This window comes from Carcharodon carcharias, chromosome 12, assembly GCF_017639515.1.
Source record: "Carcharodon carcharias isolate sCarCar2 chromosome 12, sCarCar2.pri, whole genome shotgun sequence".
Classification (NCBI taxonomy): domain Eukaryota; kingdom Metazoa; phylum Chordata; class Chondrichthyes; order Lamniformes; family Lamnidae; genus Carcharodon; species Carcharodon carcharias.
Window position 1 is genome coordinate 133,577,432 of NC_054478.1, and position 26,145 is coordinate 133,603,576.

General features: G+C 42.8%; 1 protein-coding gene across 3 annotated transcripts in view; it reads left to right on the forward strand.

Moving 5' to 3' along the window:
• ino80db (INO80 complex subunit Db) overlaps window positions 1-26,145 on the forward strand; it is a 96,095-nt gene that overhangs the window by 13,227 nt on the left and 56,723 nt on the right. For all 3 annotated transcript variants that reach the window (XM_041200180.1, XM_041200178.1, XM_041200179.1), the window contains 3 exons: window positions 1,341-1,440; window positions 17,202-17,448; window positions 22,436-23,250. In XM_041200180.1, coding sequence (XP_041056114.1) covers window positions 17,231-17,448; window positions 22,436-23,250 — 1,033 coding nt within the window. In that variant the 5' untranslated portion in view covers window positions 1,341-1,440; window positions 17,202-17,230. The remainder of the gene's footprint in view (window positions 1-1,340; window positions 1,441-17,201; window positions 17,449-22,435; window positions 23,251-26,145) is intronic.

Consider the following 26,145-nt stretch of genomic DNA (forward strand, 5'->3'; position numbering starts at 1 on the left):
GACCAGTAAAGAAAAGGAAAGCCTTCTTGACCACCTTGTCTACCTATTTTTCTACCTTCAGGGATCCGTAGACATACACTTCAAGGTCCCTCTGTTTCTCTACACTTTTCAGAATCTTTTCAATTTTTGTGTATTCCCTTGTTTGTCCCCCCCCAAAAATGCATTACCTCACTTCTCAGGTTTGAATTAATTTGCTACTTTCCTGCCTGCCTAACCAGTCCTTGGATATCTTCCTGCAGTCCACAACTTCCTTCCTCACCATCAATCACACGGCCAATTTTAGTATAATTTGCAAACTACATATTAATGCTTCCTACGTTTACATCTAAGCCATTGACATTTATCATAAGAAGCAAGGGCTGTAGTACTGAGTTCTGCAGAGCCCCACTGGAAACAGCTTTCTAATCACAAAAACATTTGTCAACTTTTACCCTTTGCTTCCTGTCACTTAGCCAATTTTGGATCCAACTTGCCACTTCCCTTGGATCTCATGAGCTTTTAATTTTCTGACCAGTCTGCCAAGTGGAATCTTATCAAAAGCCTTGGTAAAATCCATGTCAACAACATCAAATATGTTACCCTTGTCAGCCCTCCTTGTTACATCGTCCTTCAACAAATTTATGCGGACTGTCCTTGATTATTCCTACCCCTCCAAATGGCAATTTATACAGTTTTTCAGAATTTGTTTCAACAATTTGCCCATCACAAAGATTTGCTGATTGCTTCTTTTCTCATCCTTGAAATTTTCCCTTTGCTGTTAATTTTTTTTCCTAATGCACTTTTGTCCCAATTGATGCCATTGAATCTACATCAAGGTTTCTTTTCAAATGATGGAACTTTTTTTTATTTTAACCCGGTCATCTCGTCCCTTTCCATCACTCTGCCCACTGAAATGGGGGCCAGATGGTGAGTAAAAGTGTTGTACTCATTAAGAGTGACTAGGTTCATTGCTCACAATAACCTTTCCTCCCTGTTTAACAACTTGTGGCGTAGCCTCCATTTTCATGCGGTTTACCATGGGAGAGTTCTGATGCAAAGTTAGGGATCTTGAGCTAGGTTGTGATGGCCTTTATTTGTATGGTGCAGTCTGATAATCAGGTCTGTGTGCAGATACAAGCTCAGTTCCTCGCTGCTTCAGTACAATTATCAAATCGAGATCAGTGATGAGGCAGCTGATCAGATTAACTGCCTTAGCTCACCTGAGCCAGGCTTATTATTATAAACCTCTGTGTTCCCAGGGGAAAATTTCTCCACCCCGATCGTTATCCAGTGAGCTTGATTGAAAGGTGCGAGTATAAGGATGTATGGTGATGGTATACCTGTGCTCCTTGTTCTTCTAGGTGGTAGAGGTTACGTCTTTGGGAGGTGCTGTCGAAGAAAACATGGCTCGACAGAGGATGTTACAAGTTTATTTCAACTAGTGCGCACTTTGTGGGTCAGGTATTGCTATCTTAGTTATTAATGGAAGCTGTGTTGTGGGTAGAATGGTGCACCCTGTATGGTTTCTGGGAGGGCTGCCAAGGCCTATGTTTTCACTGATGGTACTGTCTACATATTAACTACTGGCTCCGGGGCTTAGATCTTTGGAATTGTTTTGAGGCCTTTTATATCTCTAAGCTGCTCCCTTTGGACCCGGTCCTGTTGGTGTCAATTAGCCTTTTGTGTGTTGAGGGAGAAGTTCTACAACAACAGGGCAATTTCAACACAACTACTCGCAAACTGAGCGCCTATGCAGTTAATGCATTTCATGAGACTGTGGCCAGGACCTCTCTTGATGAATGGAGATAAGTTTTTAATAAATGTTTTATTTGTTGGCATGTGGGCCAGGCCTATATTTATTTCCCACCCCTAGTTACCCTGAGAGGGATTCCAATATCTGATTGGCTTGAACACTTAACTGCCCTCTGAAGCAATCAACCACAGCAGTGTGGGACTAGAAGTACATATAAGCCAGACAGGGTAAGGACTCCAGGTTTCCTTCCCTAAAGGGCATTAGTGAACTAGTTGGGTAATTATGGTAATTAAGGGTTACTTTTACTGATACGAGCTTTTTATTTTCAGATTTTTTAAGGAAAATTTAAATATTCTGCTAGGCTGGGATTTGAACTCCTGTTTGCTGAATTATTAGTCCTTCAGTAAGACTAGTGCTGCCAGTGTCAGTCATTTCACTTCACCTTACCGCCGGTGGTGTCCAATGAAACCCTTGCAACAGTCAAACAATTTTCTCCCAAATAAATTTGTTGATGTATTTAATTCCATGGATGTCGTTTGGGGATTATTGCAGTTTATGATTGGGAAAGAGGTCTTGACAGAATATTCATTCTGTGGAGGTTGATCCTTAAAGAACAGCCAGTCTTTCTCAATATTCTCTTTGATTCCCAGGAACGGGCTGGATAGGTAGTGGGGAAGAGTGTGCTGAAGTTTATCTCCATTCTGGTACTGGTTTATGGCATTAGTCGTGGCATAGTAGGTGGCACTCTTGCCTCTGAGGCAGAAGGTTGTATTTTGAACTCTCACTCCAGAGTCTCCAGCAGAAAACCTTGGCTGACACTCCAGTGCAGTACCGAGGGAGTGCTATATTGCCGGATCTGAAATGTTAAACTGATGCTCCATCTGGCCCCTCAAGTGGATGTAAAAGATCCTGTGGCACTATTTTGAACAAGACCAGGGGAATCTTCCCCAGTATTTTGGCCAATATTTATCCTTCAACCAACGTCACTCAAAAAGATTAGCTGACCATTGTCTTGTGGCTGTTTGTGGGGCTTTGCTGTGCTGATCTTGGCTATTACGCTTCTGAATTTAAAACAGTCACCACACTTCAAAAGTACTGAATTGGTTGTAAGGTGGTTTGGGTTGTAATGAGGTTGTAAAAACCCTGTATAAATGCAAGTCTTTCTTTGCACTGACCAGAAATTTGAAAAAGGCTGCCAGATGATGAAAAAGTGAGGGATATTTGATCCAATTTTCCCCCCAAGTTTCCAACTGTTTCTTCAGTTTTTTTTGGTTCAGAATTCACAAGCAGAACACTTTTCCAGTTATAACACCAGTGGTGTGTGGGCATTTGGTACAAGATTTGTGAGGGCATGGTGCCTCAGGTGGCTTCTGTTTGGTTTTATGGGGAAGGTTGTGTTTTCCGAAACTAATGCTGCCCTCCAACCCACGCAAGCAGTTCTGCTCTGTTATCTAGGTAACATTTTTATTTTCTTCCAATATTCCTCAAGACCATGTATAGTATATATTGTTTTGAGATTGCACCTGACTAAGTTGCATTTCTAGCTTCATCTGATGAATGGATAAGATGCTGTCCTGTGGTGGAGTTTTCATTCAACAAGAGTAACTTGAATTTATCCTGTGCCCTTGGACTTTGTCTAATGTTCCAACCGGCTCCGCAGGGGTATTACCAAACAAACTTGATGACAGGTGAATTAAAGCTTGGCCAAACTGAAAATGACTTCAAGCAGGGGAGAGAAGTGGAGAGATTCAGGGAGTGAATTTCAGAGCTCTGCTCTTTATGTCCTTTTCCCCATTGACCTGTGAAAAGTCAGAATGCCACAGTCGTAAAAGGAACTGGGGGTTAAAGGCAGTCAGTGGGACCTTTTTCTGCTGCTGTTAGCACTTTCAGGTGCTACAGTTTCATTATAATCTTCCCCAGAGTTACCTTGAGTATTTTCTGTAAAGGACAGTGATTTTACACAATTGGATTTGTTTCACTGACATTTCAGCAAAGTGTGATATTGTTCCAAATCCATATGAACTGTGAAAAGTGTACAGCCTTTATTTTGGATTGTAGGCATTTCCCTTCTAAACTGGGGTTGCATAACACTCGTGTTACAGACTTATCTGTACCATAGCAATTATTTTAAGGAATCAATTAAGAATATCACAAGAACCTGCAACTGCTTATGTCCTATTTCTTTAATTGAAGTTGGAGCACTGACATGAGTGACACTCGGAAAGTGCTTTGAGTTCCTCTGCAGCTTTAAAGTCTGTGAATTATATGCGCCAGGTGGCATCTTCTCATTTTCACTTTGTTTTGGGAAGGAACCCCACTGTCCTATATGTGACTCCAGTCCTACACTAATGTGGCTAATCTGAGCTGCCCTCTGAGCTAGCTAACAAGCCCCCTATAGAGATGGACAATAAGTGGCGGCCTTGCCACTGACTCACACCCCTGACAGTCAGCCATGTGAGAACAGTAGTATATTGGTTATGTTACTGGGCTAGTAATCCAGAGGCCTGGACTAATAAACTGGAAATTAAAGTTCAAATCTCATCGTGGCAGCTGGAAGTTTAAATTCAGCTAATTAAATAAATCTGGAATTAAAAAGCTAGCATTAGTAATATACAGGTGAGATCACATCTGGAATATTGTACAATTTTGGTCTCTTTTTTGAAAAAAGATATAATTTCATTAGAAGCAGTTCAGAGAAGGGTCAATTGACTCATTCCTGGGATGAGGGGCTTATCTTTTGAAGAAAGGTTGGGCCTATACCCATTGGAATTTAGATGAGAGATGATCTTATAGAAACATAGAAGATCGTAAAGGGAATAAAAACAGAAAATGCTCAGGTCTAACAGCACCTATGGAGTGAAAAAAAAGAGTCCTTATGAGTCTTCTTCAGAACAGAGCTCTGACCTGTTGAGTTTTTCTAGCATTTTCTGTTTTTGTTTCAGATTTCCAGCATCTGCTGTATTTTGCTTTAATTTAAGTTCCTGAAGGGATTTGATAGGGTAGATACTAGGAGGATGTTTTCATTTTGTCATGACTCAGTGGGGATAGTGTGCTGTAACATCAAGCCCCACTGTCCAGGGCTGTGACAAATGTGAAAAAGTTTTGATCAAATCTCCAGGTCGCCCATAATTTAGGTAAACAGAATATAAGCACCAGGTTTGCAAACTTAATAAGTAATTAACAATTTATTGAACAAACTGTCATTAACCAGTGGCAAAAGAAAGATGAACTGCTAATTTCTAACTTTATATCCTAAATTCTCTACCCTTAAATCCCTATACATACACATACAAGACACAAAACATGGATTTTTAGGGTGGGATAAAATAGTTCAGTAGCACCAATTTGAGAATACAGGATTTGATGGGGTTCATTTTGATCGATGTCTTCCAAATTCCTTTCAGTTCTTGTTGATGACATGAGGTGGTCCTTCAGTACTTTAGGCATTTAGTTCACTGCTATATATAATCTATAGTCCAACAGAAAATAAAAAAAAGACATGTTCCTTACAACTTGAACATATGAATTAGGAGCAGGAGTAGGCCACTCAACTTCTCAAGCCTGCTCTGCCATTCAATAAGATCATGGCTGATCTGATTGTAACCTCAACTCCACATTCTTTCTTACTCCTGATATTATCAAAAATCTATCCAGCTCTGCCTTGAAATATTCAATGACCCTCCTTCCACTGCCTTTTGAGGAAGAGTGTTCCAGAGACTCATGACCTTCAAAAAAATTCTCATCTGTCTCAAATGAGAGACCCCTTATTTTTAAATCGTGAACCCTAGTTCTAGATTCTCCCACAAGAGAAAACACCCTCTCCATATCCACCCTGTCAAGACCTCTCAGGATCGTATGTTTCAATCACATTGCCTTTTTACTCTAAATTAATGGATACAAGCCTAACCTGTTCAACTTTCCCTCATAAGACAACCCGCCCATTCCTTGTATTATACCAGTAAACCTCTGAACTGCTTTTAACACATCTACATCTTTCCTTAAATAAGACGACCAATACTGTAGGCAGTACTCCAGATGTGGCCTCACCAGTGCCATGTGCAACTAAAGCATCTCCCTACTTTTGTAATCAATTCCCCTCAATAATTGATGTTCTAATAGCTTTACTAATTACTTGCTGTACCTGCAATACTAGCAGTGTGATTCATGCACTAGGACACCCAGATCCCTCGGTCTGAGCTCTGCAATCTCTCACCATTTAGCTAAGCTTCATTTTTATTCTTCCTGCCAAAATGAGCAATTTCACATCTGCCCACATTGTACTCTATTTTCCAGATTTTAGCACACTCTCTTAACTATGTCCTTTTGTAGCCTCCTTATGTCCTCTTTAGAACTTAATTTTGTACCTATCTTCGGCCATCAACAAATTTAGCAACCATTCTTTCAGTCCCTTCATCTAAATCATTTATATAAATCATAAAAGGTTGAGACCCCAGCACTGATCCCTGTGGCACACCACTCATCACATCCTGCCAAACTGAGAAAGACCCATTTTTTCCAACTCTGCTTCCTGTTCGCTTGCCAATCTTCTTTCCTGCACCATGAGCTTTATTTTCCGCAATAACCTTTGATGTGGCACTTTATCAAATGCCTTTGGAATTAAGTGCGGTACATCCAGCAGTTCCCCTTTATCCACAGCACATGTGATTCCTTCAAAGAACTCCAATAAATTGATTAAACACGATTTTCCTCTCATAAAACCATATTGACTCTGCCTGATTGCCTTGAATTTTTCTAAGTGCCTTGCTATAACATCTTTAATAATACTTTCTAACATTTTCCCCGTGGCAGACATTAGGCTAACTGGCCTGTAGTTTCCTGCTCTGTCTCCCTTTTTGACTGAAGGAGTTATATTTGCTCTTTTCCAATCGAATGGAAACTTGCCTGCATAGAGGGATTTTGGAAAATTAAAACCAATGCATCAGCTATCTCACTAGTCACTTCTTTCAAGACCTTAGGGTGAAGTTTATCGGGACCTGGGGATTTTCAGCCCGCAGCCCCATTAATTTGCTCAATACCACTTCCCTGGTGATTGTAATTTTCCAAATTCCTCCCTCCCTTCCATTTCTTGATTGTTCCTCCCTCCCTTCCATTTCTTGATTGTTCCTCCCTCCCTTCCATTTCTTGATTTACAGCTATTTCTGGGATGTTACTAATGTCCTCTATAGTGAAGATCAAAGCAAAATACCTGTTTAATTTGTCCGCCATTTCCTTACTTTCCATTCAGTTCCCCAGATGCACTTTCTATATGACCAAAGCTCACTTTTAAAACTTTTACTTAAATATCTATGGAAATTCTTGTTATCTATCTTTATATTACTAGCTAGCTTTCTCTGGTACTCTAATTCCTCCCTTCTTATTAATCTTTGTATTCTTTCCAATTCTCTGACCGGCACCCATCTTGCGTAATTATATACGTTTTCTTGAAGTTTGATACTGTCTTTAACTTTTTTAGCCAACCACGGATGGAGGACCCTCCCCTTTGATTTTTTCTTCCTGATCGAACATCTATATTCTGTATATTCCAAAATATCCCTTTAAAAATGTCGGCCACTGAATCTCAATTGACCTATCCCTTAACCTCGTTTGTCAGTTCACTTTAGCAAGCTCTGCTTTCATGCTCTCATAATTGTCCTTATTTAAGTTTAAAATACTAGTCTTGGACGCACTCGTTTCTCTCTCAAAATGAATGTAAAATTCAGTCATTGTGAAAATGGCACCTGGGGGTGCCTTCACTATGTGACTATCAATTAATCCTATCTCGTTACACAATAATGTGTCTAGTATAGCCTGCTCTCTGGTTGGCTCCAGAATGTGCTATTCTAAGAGTTTATCTTGAAAACATTCTATGAACTCCTCATCTATGCTACCCTTGTCCATCTAATTTTTTCAGTCTATATGTCAATTAAAATCCTCCATGATTATTGCTGCAACTTTCTGACAAGCTCTCACTATGTCTTACTTTATACTCTGTCCTTCCATGTAGTTACAATTAGGGGTCTGTACACCACTCCCATAAGTGACTTCTTGCTTTTATCAGTCCTCATCAACCTTCTACATCCTGGTTTCCTGAACTTAGGCCATCCCTTTCTAATGTGCAAATACCATCAATAATTAACAAAGCTACCCTTCCACCTTTTCCTAACTTCCTGTCCTTCCTAAATGTCACGTAGCATTCAATAATCAGGCCCCAATCTGTCATCCTGTAACCATGCCCCTCCAATGGCTATCAGATCGCACTTATTTATTTCTATTTGTACCATCAGTTCATCTGTTTTATTTTGAATGCTATGTGTATTTAGATGCAGAGCCTTTAGTTTTGTCCTATTTTTGTAGCGTCTAGCCTTATCTGCTGACTTACCCTTAGAATTGTACTTTGTCCCTTACTGTCAGTCTATCACTTCCCATATTAATACCCACCTCTCTTGCCATGCCTCTACTCTTTGGTTTACCACATCTTCCCAAATTTGATTCCTTACCCCCACTATTCAGCTTAAAAACCCCGTCTACTTCCCTAATTATGCGGCTCGCCAGCACAGTTCAGGTGTAGACCGTCCCAGCGGTACAGATCCCACTTTGCCCAATACTGGTGGCAGTGCCTGACAAACCGGAACCCACTTTTCCCACACCAGTCTAAGACATGCATTCATATCATATTTGTACTGTGCCAATTTACACATGGCTCAGATAATAATCCAGAAATTACCACCTTTGAGGTTCTGATTCTTAATTTGGTGCCTCGCTCCTCAATGACTATGCAGAGCCTCCCTACTCATCTTTCCTATGTCATTGGTACCTACATGTACCACAACTACTGGATCCTCCCCCTCCCATTGCAAGTACCTCTCCAACCCTGACCAGATGTCCCGAACCCTGGCACCAGGTAGGCAACACAGCCTCAGTCTGGACTCTTACTCTTTGCTACATAGAGTAGTGTCACTCCCCCTCAGTATACTGTCCCCTACTACCGCTATGTTCCTTTTTGCTCTCCCCACTTGAATGGCTTCCTGTACCACAGTACTATGTGCAGTTTGTCCATCCACCCTGCAGCCTCCACTCTCATCCAGACAAGCTGAGAGAACCTCAGTCCTATTTGACAATTGCGGAGGCTCACACTCCTGCTCTCTGGGTCCCTTTACCTGCCTCACTCAGTTACACCTTGCTGTCCCTGACCACTGATCAAATCAGAAGACCCTATCTTAAGTGGTGTGACTGCCTTCTGGTATAAAGGTAACTTTCCCCCACTCTGATGTGTTGCAGCGTCTGCAGCTCCCCCTCCTGCTCAATGACTGCAAGCTGAATTCCTCAAGCCGCAAACACCATAAGACCATAAGACATAGGAGCAGAAATTAGGCCATTCAGCCCATCGATCCGCCATTCAATCATGGCTGATAAGTTTTTCAACTCCATTCTCCTGCCTTCTCCCCGTAACCTTTGATCCCCATACCAATCAAGAACTTATCTATCTTGGTCTTAAATACACTCAATGACCTGGCCTCCACAGCCTTCTGTGGCAATGAATTCCATAGATTCACCATTCTCTGGCTAAAGAAGTTTCTCCTCATCTCTGTTCTAAAAGGTCTCCCCTTTTCTCTGAGGCTGTGCCCTCGGGTCCTAGTCTCTCCTACCCTTGCTGCAGACATATTTGCCCTGGACCACAATGTTATCCAGGAGCTCTCACATACTGCAGCCTTGACACCTCACCTGTCCTGCCATCCTTAATGTGTTTTTAAATAATTACTTAATTATATCAATCACTTATTTACTTTACTTTGATATATTTTATTAACTTTACCACCAATCTATGTACTAATTTAAACCTTAGGGATAGAATAGAACTTAACCACTGACCAGATACTCACCAAACAACTAGCTCCTTTCTCTGTAGTAGAGTAAGAACCAATTCCTATGGGATGAGAAAGATAGAAAAAGGAAATAAACACCTCATTTCCCCCCAACTCCTTCTCTTACCAAACTCCAAGTCTTCATTGAGTTAGCTCAGCTGCACTCTATTTGCCTTGGCTGCACTAAAGAAATCTGAATTTACAGTAAACTGAACTGGGGCTACAGTAACCAGATTCAACCAGTTAGCTAATTAACTACTCAGCTCCTACAGCTGAGAGTGAGTTTACCCTGTATGAACTGCAAGAAAGAACGAACTTAGCCTGCTTAAACAGTACTTTACAGTGCTGCTAATTACAGACTAGATTAGATTTTAAGAGCAAAATTAACACTTAAAACTCCTCCTCCCACCAAACTCCAAGCCTTCACTCAGTTATCTCACCTGCATCTGAGAGAGATACTAGAACCAGGGGACACAATTTATGAATAAGGAGAATTTTCTTCTTGCAAAGGGTCATTAGTATGTGTAATTGTCTTGCCCAGAAAGCAGTGGAGGCAGGGTCATTGAATCTATTCAATGCAGAGTTGGACAGATTTTTGATAGACAAGGTAGTCAAGGGCTATGGGGCAGAGGGCAAAGTGGAGTTGAGACACAGTCAAACCAGCCATGATTATCTTATATGATGGAGCAGGCTCGAAGGGCTGAATGGCCTACTCCTGTGCCTAAGTCCTATGTTCCTATGGTTGTGTAACTATCTGATTATCATAATAAAACTGATTGATTAATGTCATTTAGAGAAGGAAATCAGCTGTCTTTGAACAGTCTAGTCTATATGTGACGCCAGACCCACAACAAAGTGGTTGACTCTTAATTGTCCTCTGGAATCCATTTGGTGAAGGGCAGTTAAGATGAGCATTAAATGCTGACCTTGCCAGTGGCACCCACATCCCATGAATGAATTTTTTTTAAATAAGCTTGGGTTTTGTACTCAAATCTCTGTGGTCGGACTTGAACTCTTAACTTTCTGGTTCAGATGTGAGGATACTATTGCAAAGCTACAGCCAACACCGAGAAAGCTGACAGAAGAATGGCTTGGTGCTGCCATCAGGGCTCTCTTCAGTGTCATATTGTTAGAAGTTTATTTGCATCAATGCGACTTGTTTTTCAACCTGATTTTTTTTCTTGACTAAACAGCAGTGACAACAGCAAGAGAACTGGCTGGTTGAAGCTGCTGAGGTCGATATGTTGGGGCAGCTGAATTGACATCAATGAGGCAGTCATTAACCACAGGACAGCGCAGCAAGCCTGTCAGCTCAGCAATGTGTGTGTGCACATCTCTTTCATGACACTGGGCTCTGTGACAGTCATGAATCTGTTCCAGCAGTGATGTGATTAATATTTATTCCCTCAATCATATTTACATCTGTTTGCTTCCTAGTCTCTTTTATGGAAGTTATAGTTTCTAATGATAGAGTGTATCCTCACAATTGTCACCAAATAGTGCCTGACCGTTAATTTGTACTCAATTTTTTTTATAGAAGGGGCATTCTATCTGTTTTTGGAAAGAGTCCCTCTATCAAATACAAATTTAGATTTATATTGCACCCTTAAGGTCACAAAGCGCTTAAGAGGTAAAAGAAAAATATGAACACCAAGCTAAATAAGGAAGTATTAGGAAGGAGTGACCAAAGACAAGTCAGAGATGGATTTTGAAGAGGGCCTTCCATGGAAGAGGGAAAAGTGGAGGGGTTTAAGGAGGAAATTCCATAACAAGAGGCTTTGAGAGCTGAATATACGGCCAAGAATGATGTGGCAAAGGAAGAGGAGGATGCAGAAGAAAGGAGAGCCGTGGCTCCATGAAGTCTGGAGAGGGGTTGCCCTGTATATAGGAGTTAAAAAGATAGGGCATGGCATGGCCTTGTTTAAATATGAGGGTGGGAATTCTAAATTGAATGATGGGGGACCTGAATGATGGGTGAGCAGGACTTAATGGAGAACAGGAAACAGGCAGCAGAGTTTGGGGTGAGCTGGAATACACAGATCCTGGAGGTTGAGGTGCCAGCCAGGTGAATTGACATGAAGTGATATTGTGAACAGCAGATAGGCTCAGGCAGATGTTATGGAGGCGGAACCAAGTGAGGCCAGTTGAAAATGAAGCAGGGGCTTGGAAAGTGATGGCGTGGTCGATCCTGTCAGAGGCTGCAGAGAGAATGCAGCACAGTCCAGATTTCAGTACTGCATTTCTGTACTGTAAAGAGCAGAAAACCCTTTTAATCATTTATGGGATGTAGGCTTCCCTGGCAAGGTCAGCCTTTATTGCCCATTCCCAATTGTCCATGCAAAGGCTGTGCAGAGCCACTGCCTTTAGCTGCTGTAGTTCATATGGTGTAGGTACAGCCTGATTGGAGAGATTGAAACCTGGACTTGCAGGAATGATGGGCATGGATTTGGAGGTGACAGCATGTTCTTGGAATTTGGAAAGGAAGGACAGGTTGAGATTTGGACAGTGGTTTGCAAGGATAGAGGGTTCTAGTTTTTTTGAGGAGTAAATGGCTCTTTTCAAAAGGAGGAGAATTGCACCTGAGGGGAGGGAGCCATTTAAAATGTCAGCCAGCATGGATGGCGTGGAAGCAAAGTTGAGTCGTCAGCCATTTTGCGTGAATTTGAGGAATCGGAGATGGGTCTTGTGGGCAAAGTCAGCTTGGAGAGCATATGAGGAGAGAAACTAGGAAAATAACAGTATAACTAAGTAATGTTTTAAATGTAGGTGGTGTTACCATAGAGTTGGCACGCCATGTGGAAAGTTTAGATTGGTCTGTCCTTGGCAGTGTTAATTGTGTTTAATTTTAGGCAGGTGGTGGGCATTAACTGGGTGTTCACTTGTGCACATATGAATAGACACTGACTTAAACGGTGATTTTTGGGTTAGGCGGTGCTTGCTTGTAATCTGTAACTGTAAATGAGTGCTTATGAAAGTATGTAAAAAAAAAAAAGACTCCAGTTATATCCTTTATCGTCTGGCTTTCTAGAAGAGAGCAGACAGCATTTATTAAAATGGGTATTGCAGATTGACTGTGTGTGGTAGTGGCACTGGCACTCTTCCCTGTGGGCTTAGTTATTTAGTTATTATCTGATCCAGACAGACCAAGATCAGGTTTCCTCCTCCTGATCACTATCCATTGACCATTGCTGGAAAGTGAATGTGTGATGAGGGTAGGGTTGGATTGGCATTCAGTGGTTCAGTAGTACTCACTGTTGAGGCTCATGAACAACAAGAAGCCAATTGGGTGAGGTACTGGAAGACATAGGGAGCCTGTGGAACAGTGCTCCAGTAAGGTGTTGGGAGAAAAGTGTTGGGAAAGGAAACACAGAGCAGGAGGGGGTCTCATGTGAATTAGGTATAAGCCAAAGGAAAGGGAACTCTTCCCTCACCCCCAGTGCATGCTCACTCATAAGTTAATTCATCTCCGCTTTATTGCATGTATATAAAATATTTTCCTTTTGATTTTCTTCTTCAGCCACAGTTAAACGGATAAAATTCTCAGCGCTATCAGTGATTCTGCCCTTCCGATGAAAAGCTAAACTGAGGCTTCGTCTGACCTTCCAGGTGGACATAAAAGATCCTGTGGTACTATTGCAAAGTGGAGCATGGCAGTTATCTGCTGAGTCCTGGCTAATAATTCCTCAATCAACACCACATAATCTGGTCATCATCATATAGCTGTTTGTGGGAGCTTGCTGTGTATAAACAGGCTGTCATGTTGGCTACATAACAACAGTGACTACAATTCTAAAATATTTAATTGGCTTTAGAACACTTTGAAATGTGCTGAGGTTGTAAAAAGTGCGATATAAATACAAGTTCATTCTTGTATCATGGCTGTCATTATTTGGTGGGGATCACTAGGGTTAAGGAGGCTACTGGTATCAAACTTGTACTGGGTAAATTCACAGCACTTGCATATCTTATGTATATTAAACTATTAAATAACAAGCCCAGAGTGGGTAACTACTGCAGTTTAACTGACCCAAATGATATTGCTTCTTTGAATAGATCTCTGCGTCTGAGATTAAATCATTGCCTTGTTATCATCAAATGTTATTAAGCCTCAGCAACTGTTTGGAAAATAAATCTTTAATGGCATTTTTTGAATAATTTTTATTAGATTATAAATTTAACTTTATCCTGCGACCATTAAATGTGTGCATAGATTGAGTGGCTGTTATCCTGGAGAAGCTGCAGCATATAACTGTCCTATTACTCTCAATAGCTTTGGAATTTGCAGTTCCAAAGTGGAATTAATAGCTTAAAAGCAGCATTACTTCAAATATTCACATTTCCCTGAAGCAAATTTTTAAAGATTCACACCTTACTTGGGTGCTATTTAACCAGCGGCCTTCTGAAAGGAGTTTACACACTGAGTTGTCACTACAGTCTCTGAGGCACGGTGCTGAAGTGAGATCTTCACCCTCTCATGCTGCAGGTAACTTAGTTCTCCATAAGGATTTTAAGGCTCAGTGGAACATACGTGAACATCTTGCACTTTATCCACTCAAACCTAGAAAAGTAGCTAGCAAAGCTTTACAATACAAGGGGGAAGTATTTATGCTTACGTGTTTGTAGGTGCTGGTGGTTGTCATGCACACAACTTGAAATGATCTCCTAAGAGTATAGCGCAAGAGATTTTTTTTCACAAAATCAAAGCTTTTGGAAAGAAATAACTTGTATTCTGAGTAAGATGGATTTTTGATAGACAAGGCAGTGAAGGGGAGTTGAGACCACAACCCGTTCAGCCTTGATCTATTGAATAGCAAAGCAGGCTCGAAGGGTCAAATGGCCTACTCCTGTTCCTAAGTCCTATGTTCCTATGTATTTATGCATTGCCTTGCACAACCTCAAGATCTCCCATAGCGCTTGACAGCCAATGAAGTACTATTGAAGTGTTGTCACTGTTGTAATGTGGATAATATGACAGCCAATCTGCACACACCAAGTTCCCATAAACAATAGTAAGATAATGACAAGATGATCTGTGTTTTAGTGCTCTTAGTTGAAGGATAAATATTAACTAGACTATGAGGAGAATTCCCTTGCTCTTTTTCCAGTTGTGCCATTGGATCTTTTACATCCAAAACTGATCTTCATGACTTATATGTTTGCTGTTGTCACCTGTTGCAGTGACGGTGCCCATGATTTAATAGATGATTGATCAGGCTGCAGATGAGATGTACGTTCCAAGCCAGGAAGAGGGAGCTACTGAAGCATACAAGGAGCAATGTTAATGGCATAATATTTAACAAGAACAAAAGGTGGCCCTGGATATGTGATTATTAAATAATTAGTATGTAGTGTGGTATTGCCAGTGATAGATGAATTCACACATGCACAATGTGTGTGTTTATCTGTCCAGATTAGAATGTATAGGCTTCTCTTCACATGGCGGATAGTACATTATATGTGTGTACACATATATATGCAGTGGAATATTATACTGAGTGTGCATATTTTCCAGTATACAGGATGTGGATAGCATATGTTGTCTGTAGCATTCTGCGTGTGCGTAGTATATTGCACCAAAGAAGTTGGTTTAATCCCTGCCAGCTGATTGTGGCACAGGTTGTGCAGTGTGAGAGTTTGAACTCTTGTAGCCTCAGCCAGACTGTCAGTAAAACTGTCAGTTGGCAGCTGGCTTTGTCCCAAATGAAGGTTCACTACCCACATTTCCAAATTGCAGAGCAGAACATGAGTGTGAGGTTACTGGCCCCTTTTCCTCCCCTCCCAGCACCCTGGTGAAGAATGTGTTGGATGCTTGTCACTGGAGGGGATGAATGGGGGTGGTGCGGAAGAGGGGAGCCCTTCAAAAAGGACCTTTGATTTATATGACTTCTTATCTCCACCTCCCCTGAGATGAACCAGCCTATAATGTATAGTTCAGTATGTCAACCACAGATGGTTAGTTGGGTATTCAGATGTGGCTAATTGTATTTTTGGTAAAGGAAAAATGAGTAAAAGGCACTGTAATTATGCCTTTGATCTGGATACTTATATTCAGATAATTGAAACTTCACATTTATGTGAAACTTGAGGTGCTGTTTGTTGTGTAATCTGCTGCCCTTTGCACACATATGCAAAGCATGCGTTTATATTGTGCATTATCACACAAACACCTCAAAAGGACTGCCTGCAATAAATTGCTTTCTGAAATGTTTTGCAGGTAAATATTAATTTGAATGAATGAATAAATATCTGGTGAGGCAACCCATGGAAATGCACTTACATGGTGCTCAATTGAGTTGCACTGATGAATGTAGCTTAGGTAGGAAGCAGGATGTGCATGTACATGTTGAAGCTCAGTGGAAGATGCTCTTGTAGGTAGGGGCTGAGGTCCATTGCTCGGGTAAAATAGAACAAGCTTTAATCTATATCCAACGGCGATAAACTTGAAACAAAAACAAAAAATGCTGGAAAAACTTAGCAGGTCTGACAGCATCTGTGGAGAGAAAGACAGAGTTAACGTTTCGAGTCCGTTTGACTCTCCTTCCGAGCTAAAGAGAAGTAAAAACTTGACCTGGGAGTCTGATGCAGGCGCTAAGTTGCGAAGCGATATAATGTCTCAGCACTGGTGTCTCTTAACTTGAAGCTGAAAAGATTCAAACATCAGACTGAAACTTCCTCAGCCCTCCCTTCCCTCTGCAAAATATTAATCAACCATACTTCTTAATTTATGTTCTTGAGCAGGGGATGCTAGTGAAACTAGCGTTAATTCTGGATTGACCTGCAGCTCCTGACTAGCCTCCTAGGTAAAGGTGCCTCCTAGTATCATACTAAGAATGTTCTCTACTCCAATCTCAGGCCGGATACCTGGTGAGGCTCCAAACAGGTCCACCCCAATGCATTTTACAGCTTATGAAATCCTTTGTAAGTGTAGTCACTGTTGTAATGTAGGAAACAGTTTGTGCCTAGTAAAATAATAAAATAAATGACCAGATCATCTAAATTTCAAGGGTTAGTTGAGTGAGAAATATTGGCCAGGGAGCATATCCTTTTCTAGTGCCAATGGGACCTTTTGTGTCCACCTAAGAGGGTGGGCAGGGCCTCAGTTTAACATCCAATATGACATATGACACTTCCGACAATGCAGCACTCACTCACTGGAGAGTCAGCCTGGATTTTCTGCTCAAGTCCCTGACCCTTCTAACTCAGGTGAGAGTGTTACCAGCTGAGCCACATGCAGCTGGGTAACAAAGAGCCAAAAAAAACAGGTTTCCTGCTCCTGATCACTATCCTGTGACAACTGCTCAAAACTGCATTGATGCAGATGTTGGGTGAGAAGAGGGCCAAACTAGTGGTAACTTCCCCCCCACCCCTTGGTGGATTAGTCCACCAGTGGTTCGTGCTCAAATACATCAAAGGTGGTCCACTTGGATGAGCTGGTTGAGGGCTATAGGCGCCCATGGAGTCATGCCCTAGGAGAAAAAATTGAGACTGCGAATGCATCATGCCCTCTCCCATTCACACTGGCCAGCGGTGTTATTGCCCCCAGCTGCACCATAGTTGCCTTCTCTCAGTTGCAGCTTGCATCTGACACTCTGCCTTTTTCTCTGTAGCTGATGTTCACAAGGAGAAGAATCACGTGATGTATGAAGGCAAACACATACACTTCTCAGAGGTCGATAACAAGCCACTGTGCTCCTACAGCCCCAAGCTCTGCAAACAGCGCCGGCTCAACGGCTACGCATTCTGCATCCGCCACGTTCTGGAGGACAAAACTGCCCCTTTCAAGCAATGTGAATTTGTGGCCAAGTACAACAGCCAGCGGTGCACGAACCCTATCCCGAAATCTGAAGACCGAAGGCAAGTCGACCTTTTTTAAATTGGTTAAAACCAGGAAAGGTGGGACAGCACAACTTTAACCATTCCTGCTCGCTGAAAACTGACGAGATTGAGTATAATGTTGCTTTTACACCCACACAATTTTACTACTTGTGCAAGCCAGTGGAGGGTAATATTGGACAGGGTGTAAAGCTGATGTTCCACTCAATCTTGTGGGTCTTCTGCACGGTGAGTTAGGTTAAACTTATCTCCAGTTTCGCAGACCACATAGAATCAATGTAGTAAAATAGTTTCTAACAGGGAGTGAATGGATAAGATATGACTTCTTTTAGTTACCTGCTAGTACCTGTAATTATTTTATTGGTAGTGAGGAGCTATTGTGTGATCAGTGTACAAACTGTCCTGAATTGTCGCCAATTCCCTCCTCTCCTTTTTGTCCTTTTTACATTGAGGCATGCCCACTCACTCTGGCATCATTGCCGTGTCTCATTCCTGTGGTGTAGATGATGCGAGAAGAACATAAAAGGATAGAAAGAAGTATATACATTTTTTTCTTTTCTTCCCAAGATGACCATTGACACTGGGTTATAGTTCCACTAGTACCTAGGACCTCCCCAGGTAGGTTTCATTAAGTGAGCATTGGGGATGCTTTATCATGCTCTCCAGGTCTCTCCTGATACAGTTGGAAAACCAGCTATGGTGACCTGTTTTCACTTTGGCCATGTAGCCATTTGGACTGAGATCAGGAAGGAAAGTAGGCAGGAACCTATTCCTTTCACAATGGACGGTGCCCTCAATGTCAGCAGGATTTGGTGTACAAAGGACTGTGTGGCAGTTACTCCTGCTCCTGCTGTTGCTCATCTCAGACAGGTGGATTGATGAGGAGGCGGTCCAGTAGGTTATTCCTTCATACAAAAACAGAATTACCTGGAAAAACTCAGCAGGTCTGGCAGCATCGGCGGAGAAGAAAAGAATTAACGTTTCGAGTCCTCATGACCCTTTGACAGAACTTGAGTGAATCCAAGAAAGGGGTGAAATATAAGCTGGTTTAAGGTGTGTCTGTGTGTGTGTGTGGGTGGGGGGAGAGAAGTGGAGGGGGTTGGTGTGGTTGTAGGGACAAACAAGCAGTGATAGAAGCAGATCATCAAAAGATGTCACAGACAACAGAACAAAAGAACACATCGGTGTTAAAGTTGGTGATATTATCTAAACGAATGTGCTAATTAAGAATGGATGGTAGGGCACTCAAGGTATAGCTCTAGTGGGGGTGGGGGGAGCATAAAAGATTTGAAAAGATTTAAAAATAATGGAAATAGGTGGGAAAAGAAAAATCTATATAATTTGTTGGAAAAAACAAAAGGAAGGGGGAAACAGAAAGGGGGTGGGGATGGAGGAGGGAGCTCAAGATCTAAAGTTGTTGAATTCAATATTCAGTCCGGAAGGCCTTAAAGTGCCTAGTCGGAAGATGAGGTGTTGTTCCTTCAGTTTGCGTTGGGCTTCACTGGAACAATGCAGCAAGTCAAGGACAGACATGTGGGCAAGAGAGCAGGGTGGAGTGTTAAAATGGCAAGCGACAGGGAGGTTTGGGTCATTCTTGCGGACAGACCGCAGGTGTTCTGCAAAGCAGTCACCCAGTTTATGTTTGGTCTCTCCAATGTAGAGGAGCATTGGGATAAGTGAGGACAAGGGGAACCCTATCACCCCACCAGCCTCCGCATTCAAAGGATCATCCTCCGCCATTTCCGCCAACTCCAGCATGATGCCACCAGCAAACACATCTTCACTTCACCCCCCCCTATCGGCATTCCGTAGGGATCGTTGCCTCCGGGACACCCTGATCCACTCCTCCATCACCCCCTACTCCTCAACCCCCTCCTATGGCACCACCCCATGCCCACGCAAAAGATGCAGCACCTGCCCCTTCAGTGCCCCTCTCTCCTCACCGTCCAAGGGCCCAAACACTCCTTTCAAGTGAAGCAGCATTTCACTTGCATTTCCCCCAACTTAGTCTACTGCATACGTTGCTCCCTATGTGGTCTCCTCTACATTGGAGAGACCAAATGTAAACTGGGCGACCGCTTTGCAGAACACCTGTGGTCTGTCCGCAAGAATGACCCAAACCTCCGCTTGCCATTTTAACACTCCACCCTGCTCTCTTGCCCACATGTCTGTCCTTGGCTTGCTGCATTGTTCCAGTGAAGCCCAACGCAAACTGGAGGAACAACACCTCATCTTCCGACTAGGCACTTTAAGGCCTTCCGGACTGAATATTGAATTCAACAACTTTAGGTCTTGAGCTCCCTCCTCCATCCCCACCCCCTTTCTGTTTCCCCCTTCCTTTTGTTTTTTCCAATAAATTATATAGATTTTTCTTTTCCCACCTATTTCCATTATTTTTAAATCTTTTTAAATCTTTTATGCTTCCCCCACCCCCACTAGAGCTATACCTTGAGTGCCCTACCATCCATTCTTAATTAGCACATTCGTTTAGATAATATCACCAACTTTAACACCTATGTGTTCTTTTGTTCTGTTGTCTGTGACATCTTTTGATGATCTGCTTCTATCACTGCTTGTTTGTCCCTACAACCACACCAACCCCCTCCACTTCTCTCCCCCCACCCAAACCCCACCCCCCCCCACACACACACACGCCTTAAACCAGCTTATATTTCACCCCTTTCTTGGATTCACTCAAGTTCTGTCAAAGGGTCATGAGGACTCGAAACGTCAACTCTTTTCTTCTCCGCTGATGCTGCCAGACCTGCTGAGTTTTTCCAGGTAATTCTGTTTTTGTTTTGGATTTCCAGCATCCACAGTTTTTTTGTTTTTATTCCCTCATGTTGGTTCTCACAGGCTGCTGTAAACCCCATCCAGGAATTTGCACCCCACACAACCTGCAGGATGAATATTGAAAAGTCATGCACAAACTTCCAGTGCCACTGCAACAATGATTGTGAATTGCCCCTCATGGGAAAGAGGGGTTGCATAGATAATGAGTAAATAGTTACTGAGAAATATTTCTAATTGAGTTTGTGTTCATTATAAAGCTAAACATTGCCCTTTGTACTTAGAATTCCATTTAAAGTGGCAATGAGATTAATAGCCTCCTGCACAGAAAACATGAGCTTTCGTTTTGCAAGTAAAAGCATTTCTTTAATTTTTTTGTGTTTGGTGTGCTGTAGGCTATAACCCTTGAAGCTTAAATTGTAAGTTAATTCCTAATATTGTTGAAAAATAAAAAAAATCCTACATGTTATACATGACAAAGTTCATTGCTGTGTTATCTTGGAAGAGAGACCTTAGGGTGATTTCAAACATTCAGCAGCGCGTTCTTGCTTCATGAGTTATTCACCCCTGAGATGTTGCAAAACCTGCTTAGAACAGTTCACTAATCATTGTGTCTGTTAGAATCATCAGTAATTGAAGAAACTCTTGAGCGTTGATCAGGGCACAACATACTTAGTTTGTGTGTACTCTTCACTGCCTGGTCCACTGTCTGCAAATATGGCTGCTCCCTTGCTCTTCCCTTGTTTTACCAAGATACACATTTTAGCTTGAAATCATTCATTTGGCTGCACCGACACATGTCTTCTTTGCTCTTATTTCTTCCTCTGGGGCCTGAGTTATTTTGTGTTTCTTCTCTCTCTCACCTATCCTGTTGACATAAGTCGTGTAAGTACCTGCAGTGTTGTTCTGAAAGTGTTACTTGCATTGTTGCCCCACATCTCTTTTTTAAACTATGTCACCGTACCATTGTATTGTGCAGCTCAAAATGTCAGTGTCATTTATTGCTGTATTATCTTGGGGAAATTCCACCAGTATGTTCTTGCACTTTTCTCCTGGCTTACTGCTCCTCCAAATAGGAAAGCATATAGATGCTAACCGGCTTAGGGCAGTTTTTTTCCCTTGTGTTTCCTAATTGCCTTTCCAAGGCCTTTCATTATCCATTTGGCTTTCATATTGCACAACACATTTATTATATAATTAATTCATCACCCTAGCTTTCTCCCACCGCCAGTGATTGCTCTATATCCAGCAATACTTCACCCTAGTACAATGGTTTGCTGATTTTGGAATGGGGACTACCTATGGTGCACTCCTAGGGACTTCCACCATCCTAACCTCTGAAAAGACAGCACCTGCTACTTGAACAAAAGCTGACATTGCAGAATTGTTTTTACTTCATTCATGCCCACCAACAAAAAATACCATGTTAATAAGTCAACAGTGACCAAAAAAACCAAATCTTTCACAAACGTAAATCATGTCCAGGCTGGGGTTCTCTTTCTGCAGCATTGAGGCGGCTGAGGAGTGACTTGATCAAAGTCTTCAAGATTATGAAGATATAGAGAAGATGTTTCCATTTATGAGTGGGTCTAAAACTTGAAGTATATATAAACATAAGACGGTTGCTAATAGACCCAGTAGGGTATTCGAGAGATCCGTCTTTACCGACAGAGTGGTTCAAATGTGGAACTACTTGCCACTTGGAGTAGTTGGGACTAAAAGCATAAACGCATCTAAGGGGATGCAAGATAAGCACATGAGGGAGAAAGGAATAGAAGGTTATGTTATTGGGGTTAGATAAGTTAGGGTGCGAGAAGGGTTATGTGGCCAATAAGCAAGGGCACAGAGTTGCTGGGGCAAATGATCTATTTCTGTGCAAGCTCTGTTTAATTCTATGATACACAATTTGGGACCTTAGACAACTCAAAGCGCTCTAGCCACAATCCTCAGATTTGGGAGGAGAGAATTATAATTGTACTGCTGTATCTTTTTCACGATTCAAGCGGATGCAGCAGGAAAATTTCACACTGCCCACCACTGCATGTTGCTGAATTCTCAGGTGAAAATGACGCAGTGCTGGAATATTTATGCCGAGTAATATCATGGTTCTAGCCCCAGTTCTTGGAGGGATGTGGGAGCTGACTGGAACAATGTGTGGTACTTGATATTGTAGTGGTAGCTCCCTGACTCTGATGATTCTTTCTTCCTTCTCTGACAGATACTGCAACAGTCACCTGCAAGTACTTGGTTTGGTGCCCAAAAAGGAGCGGAAGAAAAAGAATGAGCAGCTAGAGGAGGTGCGCCCCAGACTGCACCCTGATGCTACCATGGCAGTCAGCCTGGCAGTGCCCTCGCTGGCCTTGAAGGCGGCAAATGGTCTGAACGGGCCGACACGATCCCCGCAGAGGCCACGGCTGACTCTCCAATACCTGGAGCATGAGCTCGATGACCCATTCGCTTTCCCTGACGACGATGACTGCGTTCTGAGGAAAGGGACTGTCAAACGGAAGCTTCAGACCAAACTGGCTCAGAACCGACAGCAGCAGCGACTGCTGCGAGAGCCCGAGACTTTCAGACTGCAACCAGAGCACTTTATCCCCCATCTCGCACCATCACGGCCGCTGTACCCTGGCACTCCCCCTCTCTCTAGTCCCCCCCGACCCGCCGGACTGTCGCAGGGTCTGCTATGCAAACCCCCTCCGCCTCTGCCCCCGACTCCCAGTCTGCCGCAAGTGGTGGCCCACAGTATCGTTACGACAACGCCAGCCTCGCACTCGCCAAATGGAAAGCCTCACCGGTCTGCCTCGCCGCCGCAGCACACGCCGCCGCCGCCTCCACCACAGCCGGCTGCGGCCCTACCCTCGCCTGCCGTCACGGCAACGGACACTTCTCGGCCTGACGTGGTTGTCCTCAAGGCTTCAAGGTCCACACCTGTCTGCAAGCAGCGCTCGGCCTGTGTAAACAGGCTGCAGAGACTAGCAAAACTCTGCGCTGAGAAACAACTGTTGCACCGGGATCTCTTCCCACATTTAGGTAGGAGTGCGAGAGGCGTTTTATGATATACTTCACTCAAAATGCAGTACTTTATCATGCCGTGTCACGTGAGGCTTCTTAGGACAGCCAAGTAACTTCCTGGGTAACCAAGCTGATTCAGCGAAAATAATTAAATAAGTATTATGCACAGTTCTGTTGTCCATTTTACAGAAACAACGTGGGGCACCAGGTCCCAGCCCAAAAAAGGCTTACAAGAATGATACCAGAACTGAGGTTATAACTATCAGGAAAGACTCAGCTGACTGGAACTGTTTTCTCCACTGGGAATGCTGAGGAGTGACTTGATAGAGAGCTGGACGATTATGAAAGGGTTTAGTGGGGTACACGTAGAGAAAATGTTTCCACTGCTGGTATAGTCCAAAACTAGGGGCCATAAATATAAGATAGTCACTAACAAATCCAGTAAAGAAATTCGGGAGACATTTCTTTGCTCAGCGAGTGAAACAAATGTTGCACTTGCTACCTAATGCAGTGGCTAAGATGAATGGAATAGATGTATTAAAGGGGAAAGTAGATATGCACATGTGGTGGAAAGGAATGGAAGGATACACAAATTAACTGAAGAAGGATACATGACTGGTGTGGAGCATGAACACCTGGAAAGACCCGTTGGGTCGAATGGTTTCATTTTTGTTGTATATCCTTGTAAATTCAGATCCCGTTTCTTTTCTACCCAAAGTACTCCTCCAGGTGCTCTCCTCTCGGTTTCTCACTTTTCTGCTCCACCCTCTCCTCTGAAGGTGTCAATTTCTTCCTGGGGTCTGGTTCCTTAAGTCCGATCTTTAAGGAAATGATGCTACTCTTCAAGAATAAGCCTTGATTGTCACCCAGCTTTTTAAAAAATTCTTTGATGGAGTGTGAGCTCCACTGTCTAGGCCAGCAGTTATTGCCCATCCCTAATTGCCATCCAGAAGGCGGTGCTGAGCCGCCGCCTTGAACCAGTCCATGCGGTGCAGCTACACCCACAATTCTATTAGGAAGGGAGCTTCAGGACTTTGAGACCCAGTGACAGTGAAGGAATAGTGATATAGTTCCAAATCAGGATGGTGTGTGGCTTTGCAGGTGCTGGTGTTCCCCTGCATCTGCTGTCCTTGTCCTTTGAAGTGGTTGAGGTCACGGGTTTGGAAGGTGCTGTTGAAGGGGCCTTGGTGAGTTGCTGCAGTGCATCTTGTAGATGGCACACACTGATAGTACACAACTTGACTGTAATGAAGATGGGGTGGGGGGCATCTCAGGCATGCTTGCTTTTTGTCCACACCAAGACTGGCGCACCGCCCACAAAGATCACTGGAAAGCAATTGGGAGCTGGAAGCCTGCCTGCTTTTCTGTTTGCAAGTAGCAACTTAGAGGAGGGAGGTAGAGAGATGAAAGATGCATAGAAGAAATTCCAAGGATTGGGGCTAGAACAGCTGAAGGCATGGCTGCCAATGGTGGAGCAAAGGCAATCGGGAGTGTACAAAGGCCAAACTGGATGGGAGCTGAGATATCAGAGGGTTGTAGAGATGGAGGAAGTTACATTGATCGGGAGGGATGAGACCGTTCAGGGATTTGAAAACAAGGAGGAGACACTTAAAATTGAGGCATTGTTGGACTAGAAGCTGATGTAGGTCAGCGAGCGCAGGGGTGATGAGTGATAGGACTTGCTGCCTGTTAGGATAAAGACAGAAGAAGCTCAAGATTATGGAGGGTGGCAGGTGTGAAGCTGGTCAGGAGACCATTGGAATAGTTGAGTCGAGATAACAAAGTCATGTGTCATGAGCTGAGGCAGCGTGTTTTACCTTTTATTTTCATTTTCTTCATTTTTTTCTCTCCTCACCCACTTTCCTCCGTGCCATAATTTCATTTCTGGTAACCAGATAGATATTTGCCAGCCAGACCTCTTTTGTAAACAGTTTGTGTCGAGCTGCCACGCGGCTGTTAGTGTGAACCTGTTGTATAAGATTTCCTTATTCATTCTGTTAGTGACCATAGTAAGTTAGCATAGCCTGTGAGAGGTGTGGTCAGATGGCCACTGAGCAACACTTGTATGATCACAGCTCCACAATGTACTGGCATTTGTTTGCTGGTGCAAAGGTTATTGGAATTTTTTTTGCAGAGCAGGTGGTTGGATGTGTAATGTTTTGCCACAGGGAGTGGTTGAAACCATTGCATAGTTAAAGGGAAAGTTTTATATAAACATTCGAAGGAAGGTATAGATTTCCTGTGTCAGAGAGTTGGCACAGGCACAATGGGCCGAGTGGCTTCCTGTGCTTAAACTTTTGCTTTTCAACATTGTCATATGGTGTGTAGAACATGCTTGAAAAGCTTCTGTGTAAAATGTCATTAGATTTTGTGACAAAAACACACGATTATCTCATTGCTGGTTTTGGAATCTTGTGTGCAAAGTGGCTGTCACATTTTTCATATTATAGTAGTGACAAGACATCAAAAAAGCACTTCATTGCCTGTGAAGTGATTTGGGACATCCTGAGGTTGTGCAAGGTGCTACAGAAATGCAAATCTTTATCTCCTTCCTTTCTTGCTTTAGTTGGGGAAGTGTAGATAGAGCTGACACTGTTTCCAAAAGGAATACATGCATTTCAGAGGAGGTTTGGTTAGTATTGGATCCTTTACTTGCACACTTGTGATGAGGGTGCCAGTAATTAGTGCTGCTTTGTTTTGTTTTGGAAAATCCAAAAGCACGTTAAGTGTGAGCTCCTTTCATAGGGTGAAGCTTTGCCTTGAACAATTATGGATAATGCACTCCATGTGACAAGCTCATCCTGTTAGTGTTTATCTTGCCCATTGCACTGTACCAGTATTACCCCTTCACTGCCAGTTAGATGGTGGTGCAACCAATTTAGTGAGCAATTATTTCATGATTGGCAGTAAAGT